The sequence below is a fragment of the Thamnophis sirtalis genome, unplaced genomic scaffold (assembly GCF_051295495.1).
Source record: "Thamnophis sirtalis isolate CommonGarterSnake01/CBP01778 unplaced genomic scaffold, rThaSir2_p1.2 scaffold_3, whole genome shotgun sequence".
Taxonomy (NCBI): Eukaryota; Metazoa; Chordata; class Lepidosauria; order Squamata; family Natricidae; genus Thamnophis; species Thamnophis sirtalis.
Window position 1 is genome coordinate 5,999,172 of NW_028261383.1, and position 21,999 is coordinate 6,021,170.

At 37.8% G+C, this 21,999-nt stretch overlaps 1 protein-coding gene across 1 annotated transcript in view; it reads left to right on the top strand.

The window, feature by feature from the left end:
- The window catches only part of LOC148047067 (vomeronasal type-2 receptor 26-like), a 56,508-nt gene extending 34,775 nt beyond the window's left edge, over positions 1 to 21,733 (top strand). The window contains exons 4-6 of the mRNA XM_087707719.1: positions 17,587 to 17,799; positions 20,245 to 20,371; positions 20,829 to 21,733. Of these exons, the coding sequence (XP_087563845.1) occupies positions 17,587 to 17,799; positions 20,245 to 20,371; positions 20,829 to 21,733 (1,245 nt within the window). The remainder of the gene's footprint in view (positions 1 to 17,586; positions 17,800 to 20,244; positions 20,372 to 20,828) is intronic.
- Positions 21,734 to 21,999: the final 266 nt, after the last annotated feature.

Sequence of the window (21,999 nt, forward strand, 5' to 3'; positions counted from 1 at the left end):
TATGCTGAGATTTTGGCCATTTCGGCTAAGTTCATAACTTTCAAAGTCCATTCTTGAATTGTAGGTAAATCTTTCTTCTTCCAATACTGCGCCACCAAGAGTCTTGCTGCCGTTATTAGATACAGAACCAAATTAGTCTCTGCTGCTGTAAAATCAATACATATACCCAGTAAAAACAACTGGGGGGTAAATTTTATCCTTCTTTTAAAGATGTTTTGCAGGATCCACCATATTTTTATCCAAAATGCCTTGACATTACGACATGTCCACCATATATGAAAATATGTAGCATCACAAGAACCACATCTCCAACATTTAGGTTGAACATTTGGGTACATAGAGGCAAGCTTTCTAGGATCTAGGTGCCATCTATAAAACATCTTATAAAAAATTTCTCTCAAGTTTTGTGCTTGTGTAAATTTCACACTTCTTACCCAGATTCTTTCCCATGTTTCAAGCATTATTGGTTCCTCGATATTCTGAGCCCATTTTATCATACAATCCTTAATCAGTTCCGTTTCAGAATCCATCTGTACTAATACATTATATATCCTCTTTATATGCATTGAGCTTTGATCTCTTATTTGTTTAAACAAATTATCCTCAACTTTTACAAAGCCAATTCTTTGATCTATTTTCCACCTAGCCTGTAATTGACCATACTGAAACCACGTTTGAACTACCTTCTCTTCTTTAAGTACCTCTAAAGATTTTAGTTCCATCACCCCTCCTTCTGAGATAAGAAGTTGTCTATAGGTGGTTCTATCGTGTTTTTGTTCTACATTCATATTTTCAATTGCATGTCTAGGAATTGCCCACATGGGCACTTTATCATTTAATTTATGTTGATATTTTTTCCAAACCCTCAATAAAGCATTTCTTAAGATGTGATTTTTAAATTTCTTATCCGTTTTTTTGTCAAATAACAAATAAGCATGCCAACCATATAACAAGTCATATCCCTCGATATTCAAAATTCTGTCATTAGTTAGATGAATCCAATCACTGATTGCAGATAATGCCACTGCGTCATAGTATAATTTTAAGTTAGGTAATTTCAATCCTCCTCTTTCACGTGCATCTTGCATTATTTTCATCTTTACCCTCGGCTTCTTTCCTGCCCACACAAATTTATTGATACCCTTCTGCCATTCTAAAAGATTCGCATCTCTTTTAAGTATTGGTAACATTTGAAAAAGAAATAAAAATTTTGGTAAAATGTTCATTTTTACTGCCGCTATTCTACCCAGCAAGGACAAATGCAGTCCTTCCCACCCCTTCAACTCCAATTGTGCACCATGCCAAAGTGACTCACAATCACACTTGTACAATTTCCCATTTGAGATTAAAACATTAACTCCAAGATATTTAACTTTTTTAACTACCTCACATCTTAGCATCGCCCCCAGTTCTTCCCTCTGTTTGATAGTCATATTTATAGCTATTACTTTGGTTCCTCCTAGATTCATTTTAAATCCCGAGACTTGACCATATTGATTGATCGTACTCAACAACACCCTACTAGTTTCCTGCGGCTGTTCCAATATTATAACCAGATCATCCGCAAATGCACGGACTCCACACTCCTGCTGTCCAACTTCAATCCCCCCTAGACCGCCTAGGCCCCGCATCCCATCCAACAGCATTTCCAAAGTTATAATAAACAATAATGGGGACAGAGGACAGCCCTGTCCTGTACCCCTTTCAATTTGAAAGGAGTCTGTCAGACTTCCATTGACAATGATCTGGGCCGTTCGCTGCTGATATATTGCACCAATTGACCGTAAAAAGCCATCTCCCATCTGCATTTCCTGCAATGTCTTCAGCAGGAATTGCCAATTAACTCGATCAAAGGCTTTCTCCGCATCCAGAAACATGAACGCGGCCGGAATTTGATTGTTCCTTCCCAGGTACTCTAAAGCGTTGATAATTAATCTAACATTGTCCTTCATCTGTCTGCCCTGTATAAAACCAGCTTGATCGGTATGTATCAGTTGTTGAATTACCCCCATTAGCCCACTTGCCAATATTTTAGTAAAAATTTTATAATCTACATTGAGTAATGAAATAGGTCTGCAATTTTTTGGTTGGGCAAGGTCTCGGTCCTCCCTGGGTACCAACGACACGAACGCAGTCTTCCACGAAGGAGGCACCCTCCCTCCCGATTGAATTTTATTGAATAGTTCTCTGAGGGGTTCCACCACCTCCAACTGTAGACTTCCATAACAAACAGCTGTTAAACCGTCTGTGCCTGGTGCTTTCCCTAACTTTAATTGTTTAATTGCCTGCAAAATTTCCCCAGAGGTTATAGGTTGATTCAGCTTATGCCTATGTTCTTCTCTAACTAGGGGGATTTTCTCTTTATCTAGGTATTTGTCTATATCTCCGTCCTTAATTTTATCCCCTTTATACAACTCTGTAAAAAATTCCCGAAATACCTTTTGAATCTCTTCCTGTTGAAACACTTCCTTCCCTCTGTAACACAATTTGGATACATTCCGAGCTTTCCTTTTTTTTCTAATCTGATAAGCCAACCACCTACCGGGTTTATTTGCATTGCAGAAAGTATTATGTTTAGCATATAATAAACTAGTAGGTACCTGGTCAGAGATCAGCATATCAAACTGAGATTTTAATATAGCAATTGTTTCCCTAATCTTTGTATCTCCTGGATTCAATGTTAATTCTGACTCTTTCCCTTTAATTTCCTCTTCCAATTCTTTTCGTTTTTGCCCTTGTTTGTGTCTATGTATTTTGTTTATATTCATTAATACTCCTCTCATATACGCTTTGCTTGCATCCCATACATATTCCAAAGATGTACCCTTGTTCATATTGAGAACAAAATATTCCGATAGCAATTTTTTACAATCATTAACATACTTTTCATATCTAAATAAATTTTCATTCAACCTCCAGGACTTTCTTGCCTGGGCCACCCTTCCCAATTCCATCCATACTGGATTATGGTCTGAAAGAACTCTCGCCATAATCTTTGTCTTCTTCACCCTACAAAGTAAATCATTTGTAATTAGAAGTTTATTTCATCAACATGTTTTTATTCTGTTTAATAAATCTAGGTAAATAGAAAAATTCATAAAACTTTCAGAATAAATTTCCTTCTAAACTTAAACATGAATAAAACATCACATTTAAATTCCGGGGCATATGAAAAAAGGAGTGCAGGTTAATAAAACCATGAGGAGAAACCACTAATTGTCACTTAATGCTTAAATCTTTTCTCAATTCTCAATTCTCCAGAATTTATTCAGTAGAAATGTCCTTTTTGGCAAACTTGATAGCACAAAAGCAAAGGGGAAATATTAAGTGGAGAATCTGTCGGTAGTTGTATCCCCTGCAACATTGGGAGTTAGAAATTCCTTATTTATCTAGCTGGACTTGGCTAATATTTATGTCCACCTTCACTATTCATTGATGGATAGTTCTACCATAGTACATTTGCCATTCTTTATTTTTCTGATTAGACTTTGCCTCAGTCCAAATGTGTGGAAAGTTGTCACCCTGGATTGGTCAAGCGAAAACGAGAAGGAGAGCCAGTTTGCTGCTATGACTGTGTTCCTTGTCCAGAGGGGACCATCTCCACCGAGGAAGGTGGGTGGTCACAGAAAAGGGTACTGGATTCATCCAGAGTACTTTAATCAATGTGGTTTTTAAAAATGAGACGTATCTAAGGTTGACAATTTTGTGGATCTTAATTTTCAAGCTTTCCAATTTCTTCCATAGTGGGAGAAATAACAAAAGTAACATAATACAGTATTAATAATGATGCAGCACGGGGTACACAAGTGAACCCCCCAATACTTAATCAGGTTAGGTGATTCTAACAGGCTAAATATTATTAATTCTAAAATGCTTAATGTCAGAAAGAAATCACAGTCCCCTCTGCCTTACTAAAGGAGTTCCTTATTTTCTCCTTGCTCTCTAAAATAGCGGAACTTAGAATGTACGCTTCTGGCAAACAGGAAACCTGGGTGGGCAGTAACCACAAACATTAGTTATAGACACATGCGAACTTGTGATAGTCCAAATGTCAACTTAAGATTCAGCATGATTTTAACTTGTAATCAGCGATATTTTAGCAATATTGACCCAATATGTTAGCAATACTTTAGCAATCTTCCCGTCAGCTTCATGAGTAACCAAGATTCACTTCCCTATTATATTTTGGGATTTTATGAGAATCATGTATTTGTAACATTCCCAGAATATTTGTAACTTTCCCGAAATGTCTTTTACTGACCTAAGCAAGAGGTTTATGACCTTAAAATGTATACGCCTTGTGTGACGTCTTTCTGATTTGTAATGATCAATTAAAAAGTATAAAATCTCTGCCAAGGGATACCTCAGACAGTTCAGTTTGATGGCAATCAGACTGGGCTCTTGAACACGTTCAAAATAAAACCTGTCTTCTCTTGGAATCTCGTGGTGTTGGCTTCTATCTCTGACGTAAGTAAAGGGCAGACTTTAAATTTGCTGCTACATTTCATAACATTCACAAAAGCACACAAATCACAAAAAGTGACCTTGAGATGATGCAGTTCTCGCAGGGAACTTTCAGGCGGAAGTGGGGGGGGAGATATTCCATCAAAATTTGAAGTAGAGTTTGTGGGATATTCCCACAGTCACAGTAAGTATTATCAACCTGTCTCAATTGGGAGTTGTTTTCATCATTTAGACCTGCTGTGGCTGATCAGTGTTATCTGACAGCTGATGAAGATCTTTCTTGAAAAGTGAAAAGAGATATAAATGAAATATTACTTTCTGTTTTTTCAGATATTGAAAAATGCACCGAGTGCCCAATTGATCAATATCCAACCGAGAGCAGAGTCCAATGTATCCCAAAAAGAATAATCTTTCTGTCCTATGAAGAACATCTGAGCATCATCCTGGTCTCAATTGCCCTACTCTTGTTCCTATCCACTGGGTTAATTTTAATCATATTCCTTAAATACCGAGAAACTCCTATTGTCAAAGCCAACAACCGGGATCTCTCCTACATCCTCCTGTTCTCTCTCTTGCTTTGTTTTTTGTCCTCATTTTTCTTCATTGGACGGCCAAGGAAAGCCACCTGTCTCCTCCGACAAACAGTGTTCAGCATTGTCTTCTCAATAGCTGTGTCATCTGTGTTGGCCAAAACAATCACAGTGGTACTGGCATTCTTAGCCTCAAAACCAGGGAACAGTGTGAGAAGATGGTTGGGGAAGAGCTTGGCCAATTCCATCATCCTTTCTAGTTCTGCTGGCCAGATTTTCATCTGTGCCTCATGGCTTGGAATTTCTCCCCCATTCCCTGACTCTGACCTGCACTCCCAGCCTGGAGAGATCATCCTGCAATGCAATGAAGGCTCTGTCACCATGTTTTATGTTGTCCTTGGCTATATGTGTTTCCTAGCTGCTATTTGCTTCACTGTAGCTTTCCTGGCCAGGAATCTGCCTGGGGCCTTCAATGAAGCCAAGCTGATCACATTCAGCATGCTGGTCTTCTGCAGTGTTTGGGTATCCTTCCTGCCCGCTTACCTGAGCACCAAAGGAAAGTCCATGGTGATTGTTCAGGTCTTCTCCATCTTGGCCTCCAGTGCTGGACTGTTGGGTTGCATCTTCTTCCCCAAATGCTATATTATAATCCTGAGGCCAGATCTAAACACTAAGGAACATATCATGATAAAAGTAGAGAAATGACTGTGAAATTGTTTGTTAGGCTTGTAACATTTTATTTTTTCATTGCAGTTATTGTTTTTTTGTATTCTTCCTTTGCATCAATGTGACAATTAAGGTTATTTAAAACTGAAGGTAATAAACATATAAAGAACGTAAGACTAATGAAATTAAATTCCAAAATTATCATCAAACAGTAAAATAAAACAACTAATAATTAAAATTGTCATGCAGCCAGGGATGAACAAGCTAAAAAATAAGATAGTTATATTAAGTAAAGACAGCTGAATAGAAGAGACAAGTCTTCCCAAAGAGAGAAGGAAGGAGTCTTTTTCTGAGGTGTTTTGAATATGAAACTCTACATCTGTGTGAACATGGTGACTTTCTCTATGACTTTTTTCTTGAAAGTTGATGTGAACAGTGGAGGTGCATATCAAGATCACGCAAAAGACCTCAATTCCAACACTCTGGATGTCTTTACCAGTTATTTCTGGAGGTGTTTGGTGACTTCATAGATCTTAATGGACCTCAGAATTCCAGACCCTGTGTTCAGTCATAACTATCCTAACAACCCTTCTGGACATGTCCAAAAACTAGTAACCCTGCTGCAAAACAGCACCTGAAAGGCTGAACATCATCTGTGAAGACATGATCCAGATAAGGAAATGGAAAGCAGGCATGAATCATATTGATCTCACATCCAAACAAACCATATGATCCCTTTGTACCCCAAATGGGAAGCATTCAGCATTCAGCTATGTGAATGGGAAAATCATCTAAGGTAGAAAATGGAGGAAGAGCATCCCTGAGGCTTCACTTTCTAGACTTAACTAGGGAGCTGCAGGAAGAGCACATCTTCTCTGGAAGCTGCCTAGAGACCATATTCTCCACACCCCATCATAGAGAAAGCTAAATCTAAAACAGAGAAAGAAGGAAATCTGGAGGTCCATTCTTTGGACTTCCCTCCTATACTATATACATACACATACACATACACATACACATACACATACACATACACATACACATACACATATACGTATACATGGAATTCAAAAGTTAGCACATGTTTGTGTGTTTCAGTTTGTGTTTGGAGGAAACGTGGTGGCAAAGCAGGACACTGCTCTGTTTCACAAAATTGAGAAACTTGACTTGAAGCACTAACCCCTCCCATATTTTTAGCCAGAAAATAAAAATGATTCTCATGATCCTCGGACATTCACTCATTTTCTTTCTTTATTAGGTTTATAACCCAAATTATTTTAGGAGCTGCAGATATTGGTCACAATCCTCATTCACTCTTTTCCCTCTATCCAATCACTGTTTGATATTCATCTCTATGAAGCCGATGGGCTACAGAAGACCAAATATCCCTACATTTCTGAGCCAGATGGAATAGATCAAATACACCAAATGATTATAGGCCAGGAGACCTTCTGATTGGTTGGTTGTTTCTGTTGCATTTTAACCATACAGTTTCCACAGGTAACCAACTGAAGTTATCTTGTAAGTCATTCATATAGCAATGGAGTTAAAACCAGTCCACTAACAAATGATTCCAAAAGCTCCACATTTTGCCTTTAGTAAATCCTCTTTTTCCTAAAAAAAGAATGCTTTGGAATTCATGAGAGCCACAGCCACATCACAAGTTGATGTTTCAGAAGTGGAGCTAGCCAAGCTCCCTGTTTAGTGTAGAACCAGCCTCTGTATAACTTTAGGTTATTTGACCAGTTCCAGTTGTGACTGAAGTGATAGACGAGGGTCCTTCTTCTTTTCTCCTTCTCTTTAAATTTGTCTCTTAAAACAATTATCCTGGAACCAAGTCTAAGGAACCCAGGTTTAAAGCATGTCTGATTGGTCTGAGATATAAAGATTCAAAGAAAGAAAAGTAAGTGGTCTTGGTTTCAGCTTATCTGCACAACAAGAGATTTCCAGAAATCAAATCAATTTTAATCAAATGATTTTGGGGAGGGAGAGGTCCTGTGGGGTTTATGTATTAAATGAGCATATGATATCTGTATATATCCGGGAAAACACCCACATACTACTGGAATATCTTATCCTTCCTTTTTGCCATGTAGGAGATCAATCAGATCTCCAGCTCCTACCCAATGTCCACACAACAACAATTTAAACACCAGACTGACCAGGGATTCTATGTTGATCCTTCTCTCATCTGGGGAGGCCAATGTTCATAAATAAAGCCGTGGAAGGCAAAAGGATCTTTTTATTGTCCTTGAAGGGGATGAGACAAATATCTCCTCTCTGATAGCCACATACAAAATCCCACAGTTGGGTGCATATCAGGGGTGAAATCCAGCAGGTTCTGGAGAACCAGTAGTGGTAATTTTGAGTAGTGGTAATTTTGATAGCCACATACAAAATCCCACAGTTGGGTGCATATCAGGGGTGAAATCCAGCAGGTTCTGGAGAACCAGTAGTGGTAATTTTGAGTAGTTCTGAGAACCGGCAAATACCACCTCTGGCTGGTCCCACAGTGGGATGGGCATGGAGATTTTGCAGTATCCTTCCCCTGCCATGCCCACCAAGCCACGCCCACAGGACCGGCAGTAAAAAAAATTGAATTTCACCACTGGTGCCTATCATTCTATTATTTTCCAGGTCTTCAGAAAGAGGTACAATGTCTAAGCAGAATAAACAGATACGCAGTTCCTGTGACCAAAGTTTTATTTGCAAGAGGTAGACTTCTCGCTCTGTCATACATGCAAACATCTGATATGAAGAAATACTTTTTTCTTCTCTCTGATATAAAGCAAAGAATATTTTATATGCACTCTTTTCTTTTTCAATTTTTTTTCAAGTCAGCTAATTTTTTGCTCCTCCAAAATGATGAATGTTTGTCATACATCACATTGAATATGACTGATATCATCCACATTGATACTTTTTTCTACAAATGAAATCATATTAATGTCAGTTATTATTCAGAGGCTATAATTGACCTTGAGTTCATGATTTCACAAACTTTTTACTTATAGAATGATAAAACCCACCAAATTTTACTTAAATTTGTAAGTATATCCTTGTTCCTACTCCAAACATGGCTTAACTTTGACAGTCTGGGCAAAATGTCCAGAGAAAGAGGAACTGGTGACTCTCTCCCAGGAAGAGAATGAAAGATCCTGTCCATGGACAATCACAATATGTAGCCCACATTCTGGACTGGCATAAGCCTTAAGAGCTGTGTATTCATCCAAGTCCACAAATGATCTGCAAATTATCACCAGGATACTCCTGCTACCATCTCTCTAACTCAATCCCCCAGTTTTCCATTCTATGCCAAGGTGTACATGCATAATAATGTACCTTCTCAATGCACCAAACAAGAAACCTAATCGTTCTGACAACTGACTCAGATGAAACAGGAATACTCAATCACCCCTTTCAAGGTCTTGGCAGTCTTGTGAAGGGAATCACACACAGCCTCAGAGATGTAAAGGTCAAATAGTAACACCACGATTAAGTGTATCCATATAACCAGAAGAAAGGAATCCATGTCAGTTCAATCTAGTTTTTTGTAGGTGTGCCACCAAATTTGTATCTGGGGGGGAGTATTGGGCCTCTATCTTTCAACATTCTTGCACAGTGATACAATCCAAAAATGTTAAGTTTCCTCAGCCAAGAGTGGCATCAAATTCCAAAGCACTGGTGACCGTCATTACCCAGAAGTCTCTGGAGAAAAGATTCCATGTTGAATGAGAGCAGAAGTCAACAAAATAGGTGTTAAAATGCTACATTTTCCTCCAGCATCATTTTCTGGATAGGGCCTGACAGGAAAGACCACAACCACTAAAGAACACTGCTCTCAGGGGTATATCTGTAATTTTTCACTAACATGCACTACTTCAGATGCCCTTCTGCAAATGGAGCCAAGGAAAGGTTCAGACTCCCGAGAGGAAAAGTTACTTCTCACTGTAATTATCGCCATCCTGCTGTTTGAGATGTCTCCTTCCACTTCTCCAGTCACCAATGTAAACATCAGACTGAAGCAATTTAAACATCAGACTGTGCTGTTAAATGCACCTTTCTCTCCTTTCCAGGTGAAGTTTGCAGTGTCTGTCTTAATCAGGAAAGCCACTGGCTTTTGTGTGAGGACTTTTAATTCTTCAACTCTTCTTCTTGTTCTTGTTTAAAAGTGGGACATGGATTGATACATCCCCAGGAATTATGAACCTCCTGCTTCTGTTTCTGATGCTACTGTTGTACCTGCCAGTCTCTGGGAATCTTACAATGAAATGTCCACTGACCTTGGAGCATCAGGATGGGAAAAAACCATGGAGCTATTACAGACCAGGAGACCATCTCATTGGTATTATCACCACTGGCACAAAAATATTGAATATAATGTGCTCTTTTAATGCAGATCCTTCTAGTCAGTTCCATTTGTAAGTCATTCAGGATAATAGACTTTTGTTTCCTCCATTTATAATTCTATCACTCTCATTTTGTTCTTTTTATTCCACTTGTTCCTATATTGTAGCACCTGTCCTGTCTACTTTCTTGAATAATTTTGTTTTCCATGTTTTCTTCATGTTAAATCAACATTTGCAGCTGGAAAATTAATGAGTAGTTACAACTGGCCTCACCTCTCCCTTTTTCTCCATCAGGCTTGCCCCACAGAATCCACCCCTATATTATGCCCTTCTCTCCATAAGTCAGGCCCCTAGGATAGGCCTCTCCTATCTTATCTCCTTCTCTGCCTCAGGGTTCTCTCCAAACTCCCAGCCAGCAGACCAGTTAAGTCACTTGCTGTCCCTGCCCAACTGGTAGCTTGAACAGAAATTTTTCCAGGTGGGGAGTGGGGAATAGAACTCCTTAGCATCAGAGCGTGTTAATAATAATAAAATAAGAAATATTAATGATCTGATGATTTTCTAAAATCCTTTCTAGGCGTGCACCTAGAAGCTAGGTTCTGGAGATTTTATGATTCTGTGTGAGTGGTTTTCTCTCTCTCTCTCTCTCTCACACACACACACAGACAGACAGACTGACAGACAGACAGACAGACAGACAGACAGACAGACAGACAGACAGACAGACAGACAGACAGACAGACAGACAGACAGACAGATAGATAGATAGATAGATTTTGAACACTGGTTACTGGACATGGTACACTTGTGATTCTTACCCAGGTGGAGGACTGTATCAATTCCATTTTCCCAACATTTATTAAACACTAAATGAAGGTGGGTCTCTCATTTGCCTTCAAGTTTGGAGTCAGAATTGACTTAAGACTCCATAGGCTTCAAAAGACAAAGTAGATTCGTTTGGGGAAAAATAGAATGCTGATAAAATTAACATTTTTTTACAGTGGAAAGTCTTGTGATCAGTCTAGAATCCTACACTTTATTTTGTTTATTCAAGTGGTCAGTAAGAATTTCCAGCTCCTACAGAATCTCACACTTGGTTACAACATCCATGACAATTATATGAACACACTTGGCACTTCAGATCCCTTGCTGGACATGCTCTCTACTGGTGAAGCCAATGTTCCCAACTACAGCTGTGGAAGGAAAGACAACCTTTTGGCTTTTATTGATGCTATGTTGCAATATTTTCAGGGAGGGTTATTTTTAGTTCATGTGCTCAAAAGCCTGATTGGGCATATTATCTGGAGAGGTCTTATTTTGGGGAAAACAGGGAAGATGTGTTAAATCTTCTGTCTCTGGATTTCTAAATATACACATCTATTCATTATAAGGGAATTGGTTAAATCTGATAAGAACATGTAAAAACCACCCTAAGAGGTTCAGCCATTTTGATATTCAAATATCACTCTCATTTTGTTCTTTTTATTCCACATGTTCCTATATTGCAGCACCTGTTGTGTCTACTTTTTTGAATAATTTTGTTTTCCATGTTTTCTTCATGTTAAATCAACATTTGCAGCTTGAAAATTAATGAGTTGTTATGACTGGCCTCACCCCTCCCCTTTTCTCCATCAGGTTTGCCTAAGGTCACCAGATTTTAACATTGGTAAAGAGGGACACCAGTGATTGGGGGGGGGGGTCTTCATTAAAAAATTTTTAAAAATCAGGACTTTTTACTTAATGCTACCTTCAATCCTCATGAAGGAATAATCCAATTGAATTGATTAGGAATAAGATGTTCTGATAGAATAAATGGTCTATGGTTCATTTATTTTTATTTTTATTATTTATTAGATTTTTATCCCACCTGTCTTATTTTTACAAATAACTGAAAGGCGGAAAACATACCTAATCTTCCTTTTAATATTTTCCGGTGAGGTGGGTTGGGCTGAGAGAGAACGACTGGCCCAAAAGCAGGACTCGAACTCATCTTCCCTTGGTGTGTAGGCCAGCCCTTTCACCACTACACCAAAAGGCTCTCATTTAGTAGGAAGACACGGAAGAGGGTTTTTTTTAGTGTAATGAGGGAAATGGGGGAAATTTGGCTTGAAGCAAGATTTCTGGGATAGGGTCTTTCTTTTTTGGGTTGGCTTTAATGCCCATCTCTTGGCATTCTGGGAGTTCTCCCCTGGGAAGGAAGCTTTGACAGAAATATTATTTTTGCTCCACTAGAAAAGGCCAAAGTGAGAGGGAAAGGCACTGATGGTGGAGGAAGATGAAAAGTGAACTTTAATCACATTTACTTTTCATCTTTCTCGCCTGCTTAATTATTTTTATTAGTTTATCAGAATATAAAAGACAAAAAAATGAAAATAAGGGGAAATTAAGAGTGGAAAAAGGGGAAAAGGAGAAAGTGTGTGGTAGAAGGGGGAAAGGGGGGGAGGCATTGACTTCTGACTCTTTTTTAGCACAGTAGAAGATAATAACATTACAACCTCAACTTTTTACTTTTACACAATAATATATGCTACCCAATTATATAACAACAAACTATCTAATTAGGAAAACCAAAATCACAATTTCATTTTTTCCACCGCAAGCACAAAATTTAAAAGTGGTTAATACATGGAAACTAAAATAGATACGTTCTTTTCTTTGAATAAAGCAATCAGTTTAGCCATCCCTACTTTTCATCTTGCTGTGATAAATAACATGTAATTCTGTTCACACTTATTAATCTTTATAGACCATCATCATTTATATTAAAAAGGAAAAAAAACTTTTTTTACATCCATTTTAAAACTCTAAACTTTTCTTTAAAAATATTTAGCAAGAGGGAAAGGCAGAAGGAAAATGCCCCCTTTTTCCCGTGCCTTTCCTCAGTTGCTATGGGGAAGGAAAGGACCAGCCCCCCCCCTCCCCGCTGAAAAGAACCCCCTGAACAACTTTTTGCAGTGCACAGCTCCATTTCGGTGCCTTTTACTGCTCAGTTTGGTGCCATTTCCATCAAAGATTTGGAAAAGTTTCTTCTTCTTTCCTTATGCTATAATTTTGACTGTGAGAAGGGTTAGCTGTTCTTTCTGACCTTTAAAATGATACATTTCAGAGACTCTTTCTCTCTGCTTGCCTTTAAGAAGCACTCCAAGTCAATCCAGAATGATGTAGATGTTATTACAAAGAACTGAGCAAATTAAAATGGTGAAATTAGTCCCATGGAAATATTTTTCAAAGAAACCTTGATAGTGATGAGCTGAATTGTCTTCTTTGGACCATTATATATTCTAGCCATTTCTATAATAAACCTATCTACTCAGCAAAACCCAAAATCAAAGTTTTACTCCCCCTCCCCCGAAGCACAAAAAGGGTTTCCAATTAGAAACAAAATTAATTGTGTTCTTTAATCAAAGCAGTCAATTTTGCCATCTCTCCTAATTCCATCAACTTTTCCAGCCAATATTTTTATATTACTTTGCAAGCATTATTTCAAAAAGCCTTGTTTGCCATCATTCCCTTAAATCAGAATATATTATTATCTTCATTCAGCAAATGGGGTAGGTACCTTAACTGACAGCTATACTATCCCTAAGGTCACCTAGCTAAGATGACATTTAAACTGGAGACTTTGACATATCAACTCCAGCTTCATAGCCTTACAGTGGAAGGGGCATTTGCACTCATTCCCCTTCTTACGGAATTCAGCTGTTGGACTACAGTTCTTATTTGAATCCCAATTGAAACCAAGGGCAAAAAAGAAAAGAGAATTTACTCTGAGAATGAATTAAGCAGCCTGCAACTTTTTACTGTCAGAGAGCTAACTCACTATCTGGTTGCCTAAAATTTACTCTTAGCGTCACATTCAAGGGTTCCTTTCTTTCAACAACATCCCAGTTTAGAAGCTGGCAAGGAAGACGTTTGCTGTCGTTGCTGCTACTGGGAGCCACAATCCTTTCATGCTCTGCTAAAATCTCTAGAAGGTGAGCCGTGCATCACAGCCCACATTCATCCTCCTTCTGCTCCATAATCTTTCAGATGACACAAATTTCCTCATCTAAGGAAATCCCTCTGCCTACATGCACACACATACACAAAGTCATGAGTTATATGAAAGCACGTCTTCGGACAAATCCCTAATACAGCAGCCTCCATTCCCCATGGGAGGAAAAAAAGTGAAAACCATCTTTAACAAAAGACGGTTGTCTGAGATGACCAACCAATGTGCTCGTGGCACTTACTGTCTGCAAACAAAAGAGGCTTTCCCAACCTCCACCCATCCTCTGGACGGGTCAGGCTTGCATGGTCTTTAACAGGATACTAAAAATCATCAACCCTTTTTGAAGGGAGCCCAATTATTAGGAGGGGCATGTAGGAATCCTAAAACTTGCAGGGGACACTCTGAGTGCACAACATCTTCAGGTTCCCATCCTGTGGAGAGCCTACCCTCATCCCGAACCATTTGTTATCATCTCTTTATCAACCGTGTTGTCTTAATCTCTCCCCACCCACCACCCATCCCCACTCCTCCAAGGAAAATAGTTGCTCAATCACCCCTTATCTTTCCTTTCCCATCAATTTATTAAAACTAAATGAAGGTGGGTCTCTCCTTTGTCTTCAAGTTTGGAGTCAGAATTGGCTTAAGACTCCATAGGCTTCAAAAGACAAAGTAGATTTGTTTGGAAAAAATTAATGCTAATAAAATTAACTTTTTTTAACCGTAGAAAGTCTTCTGATCAGTCTAGAATCCTACGCTTTATTTTGGTTATTCAAGTGGTCAGTAAGAATTTCCAGCTCCTACAGAATCTCACACTTGGTTACAACATCCATGACAACTATATGAACACACTTGGCACTTCAGATGCCTTGCTGGACATGCTCTCTACTGGCAAAGCCAATGTTCCCAACTACAGCTGTGGAAGGAAAGACAACCTTTTGGCTGTTATTGATGGGGCTGACAGGGACAAATCCATCCAGATGTCAAGATTAGTAGGACCTTACAAAGTCCCACAGGTTTGTATGTGTGCCTCTTTATCTGGAAAACTGAATGGATTGGTAGGATAGATAAGTGATAAATCCAACTATATCTTCTCTATGAAATTGAAAAGCTCAGTATTGGTATAAAATTAAAGCTACAGAAACTGACTGACTCTCAAATTCTGCCTGTTAGAACAGACAACATTTCAATTAAAGACTGCTTGGACTATATAAGTTAAAAATCATATTGAGAGATGTGATATATATATACACCTTTCTCTCCCCCCCTCTCATATCACTGGAGTACAATCTAAAAAAAATTGGGACATCAAAACAGGGAAAGATAAATTCTCAGTAAGTGTGGCACATTGAAGTGGATGAGTGTCTAATAATTCTATTTCCAAATTGTGAAGTATTTAAATATCAAAATGGCTGAACATCTTAGGGTGATTTTTACATGAAAATACCCCTTAAGCAAGATATGTTCTTATAAAATTTAAACAATTCCCTTATAATGTGTATATTTGTGATGTGTATATTTAGAAATCCAGAGGCAAAAGATTTAAAACATCTACCCTCTTTCTCCAAAAATAAGACCTCCCCAGACAATATGCCCAATCAGGCTTTTGAGCACATCTGCTAAAATAAGCCCTCCCCCAAAATAAGCCCTCTCTGAAAATATTGCAACATTGCAGCAAACATGAAGTGACTACACTCACTGCCTCCTGCACCTCAAAAGTAAGGCTTTTCCAAAAATAATGCCATGTGCTTATTTCAGGGGGCGTGTCAAAAGAAAATAAGACCCTGTCTTATTTTTGGCAAACATGGTATTATTATATCAATTGTATAAGAAACAGAGAGGTCAGTATCGTGGACTGCACATTAAATGTATGACCTATTGCCATCCTTATGTCTAACCAACAACATATTTTCTTTGTAAACAGGTTTTAAAACTTACATATAATATGGCTCTTTATTTGAACAAAAAAGTTCAGTTGAAATCTGCAAATGGGGTTCTGATTGCGGAAAACAATAGGGGTGATACAGAAATATGGTTTACACTCTTTATTCTGATTCTTATTTAATTTGTTTCTTTTATTTTTTCTGCTATTGCTAATGATTTGTTTTTAATATTCTTCAGCTTGATATGGTCTATTGGTAATCAACAATACAATAGTATATAATATGTTCATGACAAAAAATTTGGATTTATTGGAAGTTAATAACTGACCCTAAATATGGCATTCTTCACTGCTTTTTCAGATCCGTTTCACTGCTTCAGAAGCTCTGAGTGATAAAAATCAATTCCCTTTTTTCTACCAGATGCTCCCCAAATTAGAGATTCTCTACCCAGGAATTGTCCAACTGCTCCTTCATTTCAGATGGACCTTGATTGGTCTCTTTGCTTCAGACACAGAGAAGGGAGAGAATTTCATGAGGACCTTTACTCCTATGCTTGTCAGGAATGGAATTTGTGTTGTTATATCACAACTATTCTCAACTACTGGGCGAACAGTACTCTTTGAGGATGTAATTTCTAAATGGAGACAAGTCAACGTCTTTGTTCACCTCATAGAATATTTTTCCCTTTGGGACAGACTTCTTCTTTTCCATTCAACACTTAACAGTTTGCCAGAACCCATTGAAGGGAAACTTTGGATAATGGCAAGCTTTGGGGAACTGCAAATAAGAAGACACACATTTTTGAAACATGTCCATAGTTTTTGGACCTACAGTTTTCAGTGGAAAGAAAGGCCAAATGACAGTTCCTTCGAAACAGATCTCTTTGTGCAACCACAGTTTGGAGATCAGTCTTTTCAATGTTCTTTTTCAAAAGACCTCATTTCTGTCAAAGGCCGGAGACGATGCACCCAGAAATCTCCACTGAAAACCAAACTGGAAAGTAACAGTATCTGGAATCGATATATCCGCGTTGCTTACACTTTGATTAATGCTCTGGCCCATGCCTTGAATGCTGCCTATTCCTCCACGTTCAAGAGAAGAAGTAAAGAGGGAGAAAAAAGGTTGGGAACTCAAAGGCTGCACCCATGGCAGGTATGGGGTGAAGACAATGACCCAAACTTACTGTCTTTGGGGAGGAAATACAAGGGGGGGGAACCATTTTGTTCTTCAAAAGGTCTACAAGTTTGACCAATCCAATCACTCGTGGATAATGTTCCAAAGAGCAGGTACCATCACACACAAACACTTACATACAGATACTGGATAAAAGGGGGAATTGCCCACAGCTGTATAATGCTGTATAATAAAGAGGAAAAAATGGTCTACATTTTCAAGCTAAATAGAAAGTTGGTAGGAAAATTGTACAAACAGAATTTCAAAATTCTGTTAATGTAGCATTAAAGTAAAGTAGAATTATCTCACCTGGTCATCTTTCTGGTCTTGTTTACCTGGGATAACATCAGCCTCACAACTTTATTCCTGACCAGTTCATGCTTTGTGATAATAACCTCATTGTTTTCTAGGACTTTATGAATAATATCTGCATTTGTTTGTTTGTTCAATTTGTGACCCAGGCTAGAATGTTCCCTGTACTTTACCAATTTTATTTAGACTGCTGTTAATATTTCTGGATATTTCTGTTCTAGTTCCATCCATTTCTAAAAAACAGTGAGTTTTACAATCTTTCCCACTTGAAACTGTACTTGGACCAAAATGGGGATATAGCAGCAGATCTGAACATCATAAGCATGATAGTTCTCTCCAAGGATGATCCCATTACAGAGCAACTCGGCAGTTTTGAAAGACAGAGAATTACTATCAATCAAGATGCTATTTCACAGCTAAATTTGTTCAACAAGGTGGGTGAAATATTGGCATCTTTTTTCTGTTTTACAAGACCTTGAGATACATTTCAAGTGACTAAGCCCATTCATCAAATGCAATGACCTTCAATGAGAATTGAACATTGGGAGTGGAACCCTTATAGTTTTCTTAAATGACTAGGGAGGCTTCAGTACAATTGACAAGGTATCCTTCACATGCTGTTACATGGAACACCATTTCAAATTGATTCATCTATGTCCAATGTGGGATGCCAAATGATAATTCTTTAAGACACAAATTATGTCTATTTTATAAAACTGGTGAAAGGGGACAGGCTTTCCAAGAGCTTTAGTGGTGCATTGGTTAGAATGTAGTCTTGTCAATTAATTCTGCCCACAGCCAAGTGTTCGATCCTGTCTGGCTCAAGGTTGACTCAGTCTTCCATCCTTCCGAACTCAGTGAAATGGGGAGCCAGATTGTTTTGGGGAATATGCTGACTCTGTAATCCAATTAGAGAATTCTGTAAGGCACTGTCAAGTGGTAAATAGAACTAAGTGCTATTTTTTTGCAATTTCTTTTATTTTTAAACATTAAAAAACCTCATAAAAATTCTCATCCATTACGTACAGCATGTCATTAGTTACAAGTATTTTTGCATCCATATTCTCAATTACATTTACAATCACAAATTTTCCATCTAATATAACTAAATACCTTACTTTCATTGTACAACGCATATTCAATTATGATTAATATTTTTTTCTTTTCAATAAACCTAATTCCCTTACATTCTTGATTTTCTGTTTAATAACAATATACCTTTATATAATCACTTATCCCATTCTGAATATTTTTACAATATAAAAAGGATTTACCAACTATTTATATTTGTATATCACTGTTTTCAATTATGTATAATCCCACCAATAATCTATCGAGTATGCTTATGTTCATTATTGTCCTTGTACATCACACATTCAAACAAAGATGTTATTCCTTCATTTTTCAACAAGGTGCTATTGCTTTTGCAATCAAATGCTGGGAGTTTTCATGTTGATAGCATCAACCTGTTTTCTTTTCTTGCCTTAGATTAGCAAAATAGAATGAAACTCTTTTCTCCAATGCCAGGTTCCCAAGGCAAGGATAATTCTAATCAAGACTGGATACAGTTTCTGTTGATACCATTGAAAAATCTGCTTTGGAATTCAGGTTATCTTGTCATGGTTGGGCAGGTTTATAATCTGTGATGTTCTTAAATAGAACATACCTAGTCAGAGTTATCCATTGTTGTCTTTCATGCCAAGGGGATAGAAAAATATTCTGCTCCTGCAGAAGTTCACATGAAGTCATAATGACTGTTTTGATGTGCCCTCATTAAAAAAAATAATGAAACACTGAAATTTGACAATTTGAGAAAGAAAGTTACTTAGATTTGGTTTTTAGCATATCCCTTCATATGGAACATCCCTGAATACAATTATATTCAATTGTATTCAATGAGCAATTGAGGCTCCAAAATTATCTAATAATAATAATCTTTTCATGACAATAGGTATCACCTCATTGTGGGTTTTCAACAGAAAGGACAATTTTTGGATACCTAGATTGACATTAGAAAAATCTCTTGCTGTTCCAAGGTTCAAACTCTTGTCCCATGTGATGTAGCAAAAAAGATGCTTAACTTTCCCTTTTTGAGGGAGACATTTTCATGACCTTACTTGCCTCTCATTTCTGTAAACTTCTAGAAACTATGCAGTCATTTTTAGTCTTAATTCACCAGCATGGCAGCTATATAAAATAGCAAATAAATATATAGATAAACAAAGAACAGATCAATTAAGGTTGACCATCTTAATCTGTAATGAAGTTTTCCTTCATATCTTAACTGGGAGGTCTTACAAATTGGTGGCTGTGCAATGCTACATGGAATCCAGAAGAAAACTTTCCAGATCCAACTGAAAAGAAGTTTCTTTCATCAACATGGTTTTATTCTGTTTAATAAATCTAGATAAATAAAAAAAATCATAAAACTTTCAGAATAAATTTCCTTCTAAACTTAAACATGAATAAAACATCACATTTACATTCTTGGGCATATGAAAATAGGAGTGCAGGTTAATAAAACCATGTGGAGAAACCACAATTATCACTTAATGCTTAAATCTTTTCTCAATTGCTTCTCTCCAGAATTTATTCAGTAGAAATGTCCTTTCTTGCAAATTTGATAGCACAAAACCAAAAGAGAAAAATTAAATGGAGAATCCGCCAGTAGTTGTATCCCCTGCAACATTGGGAGTTAGAAATTCCTTATTCCCCAGGGAAAAGGGCAGCCTATAAATAAATTTTCAAATACTCAAATACTCAAATATTTATCTAAGTGAAGTCCAGCTTGACTTGGCTAATATTTATGTCTACCTCCACTATTCATTGATGGTTAGTTCTACCATAGTAGATTTGCCATTCTTTATTTTTCTAATTAGCCTTTGCCTCAGTCCAAATGTGTGGAAAGTTGTCACCCTGGATTTGTCAAGCGAAAACGAGAAGGAGAGCCAGTTTGCTGCTATGACTGTGTTCCTTGTCCAGAGGGGACCATCTCCACTCAGGAAGGTGGGTGATCACAGAAAAGGGTACTGGATTCATCCATAGCACTTTGATCCATGTATTTTTTTTAAAATGAGACACATCTCAGGTTGACAATTTTGTGGATCTTAATTTTCAAGCTTCCCAATTTCTTCCATAGTGGGAGGAATAACAAAAATAACAGAATACAGTATTAATGCATAACATTCACAAAAGCACACAAATCACAAAAAGTGACCTTGAGATGATGCAGTTCTCGCAGGGACCTTTCAGGTGGAAGGGGGGGGAAATATTCCATCACAATATGAGGTAAAGTTTGTGGGATATTCCCACAGTCACAGTAAGTATTATCAACCTGTCTAAATTGGGAGTTGTTTTCATTATTTGGACCTGCTGTGGCTGATCAGTGTCATCTGACAGCTGATGAAGATCTTTCTTGAAAGGTGAAGAGATATAAATGAAATATTACTTTCTGTTTTTTCAGATGCTGAAAAATGCACCGAGTGCCCAATTGATCATTATCCAACTGAGAGCAAAGTCCAATGTATCCCAAAAAGAATAATCTTTCTGTCCTACGAAGAACATCTGGGCATCATTCTGGTCTCAATTGTCCTACTCTTGTTCCTAGCCACAGGATTAATTTTAATCATATTCCTTAAATACCGAGAAACTCCCATTGTTAAAGCCAACAACCGGGATCTCTCCTACATCCTCCTGTTCTCTCTATTGCTTTGTTTTTTGTCCTCATTTTTCTTCATTGGACAGCCAAGGAAAGTCACCTGTCTTCTCCGACAAACTGTGTTCAGCATTGTCTTCTCAATAGCTGTGTCATCTGTGTTGGCCAAAACAATCACAGTGGTGCTGGCATTCTTAGCCTCAAAACCAGGGAACAAAGTGAGAAGATGGTTGGGGAAGAGCTTGGCAAACTCTATAATCCTTTCTGGTTCTGCTGGCCAGATTTTCATCTGTGCCTCATGGCTTGGAATTTCTCCCCCATTTCCTGACTCTGACTTAAACTCCCAGCCTGGAGAAATCATTCTTCAATGCAATGAAGGTTCTGTCCCCATGTTTTATGTTGTCCTTGGCTATATGTGTTTCCTAGCTGCCATTTGCTTCACGGTGGCTTTCCTGGCCAGGAATCTGCCTGGGGCCTTCAATGAAGCCAAGCTAATCACATTCAGCATGCTGGTCTTCTGCAGTGTCTGGATTTCCTTCCTGCCCACCTACCTGAGCAGCAAAGGAAAGTCCATGGTGATTGTCCAAGTCTTCTCCATCTTGGCCTCCAGTGCTGGACTGTTGGGTTGCATTTTCTTCCCCAAATGCTACATTATAATCCTGAGGCCAGATCTAAACACTAAGCAACATATCATGATAAAAGTAGAGAAATGACTGTGAAATTATTTCTTAGGCATATAACATTTAATTTTTTCATTGCAATTATTTAGCTTTTGAATTCTTCCTTTGCTTTAAAGTAACAATTTTATTTTAAAAAGAAGGAAATAAACATATAAATATGTAAGGCTAATGAAATTAAATTCCAAAATTATCATCAGACAGTAAAATATAACAATTAATAATTAAAATTGTCATGCCGCCAGGGATGAACAAGCTAAGAAATAAGATATTTATATTAAATAAAGACAGCTTAATAGAAG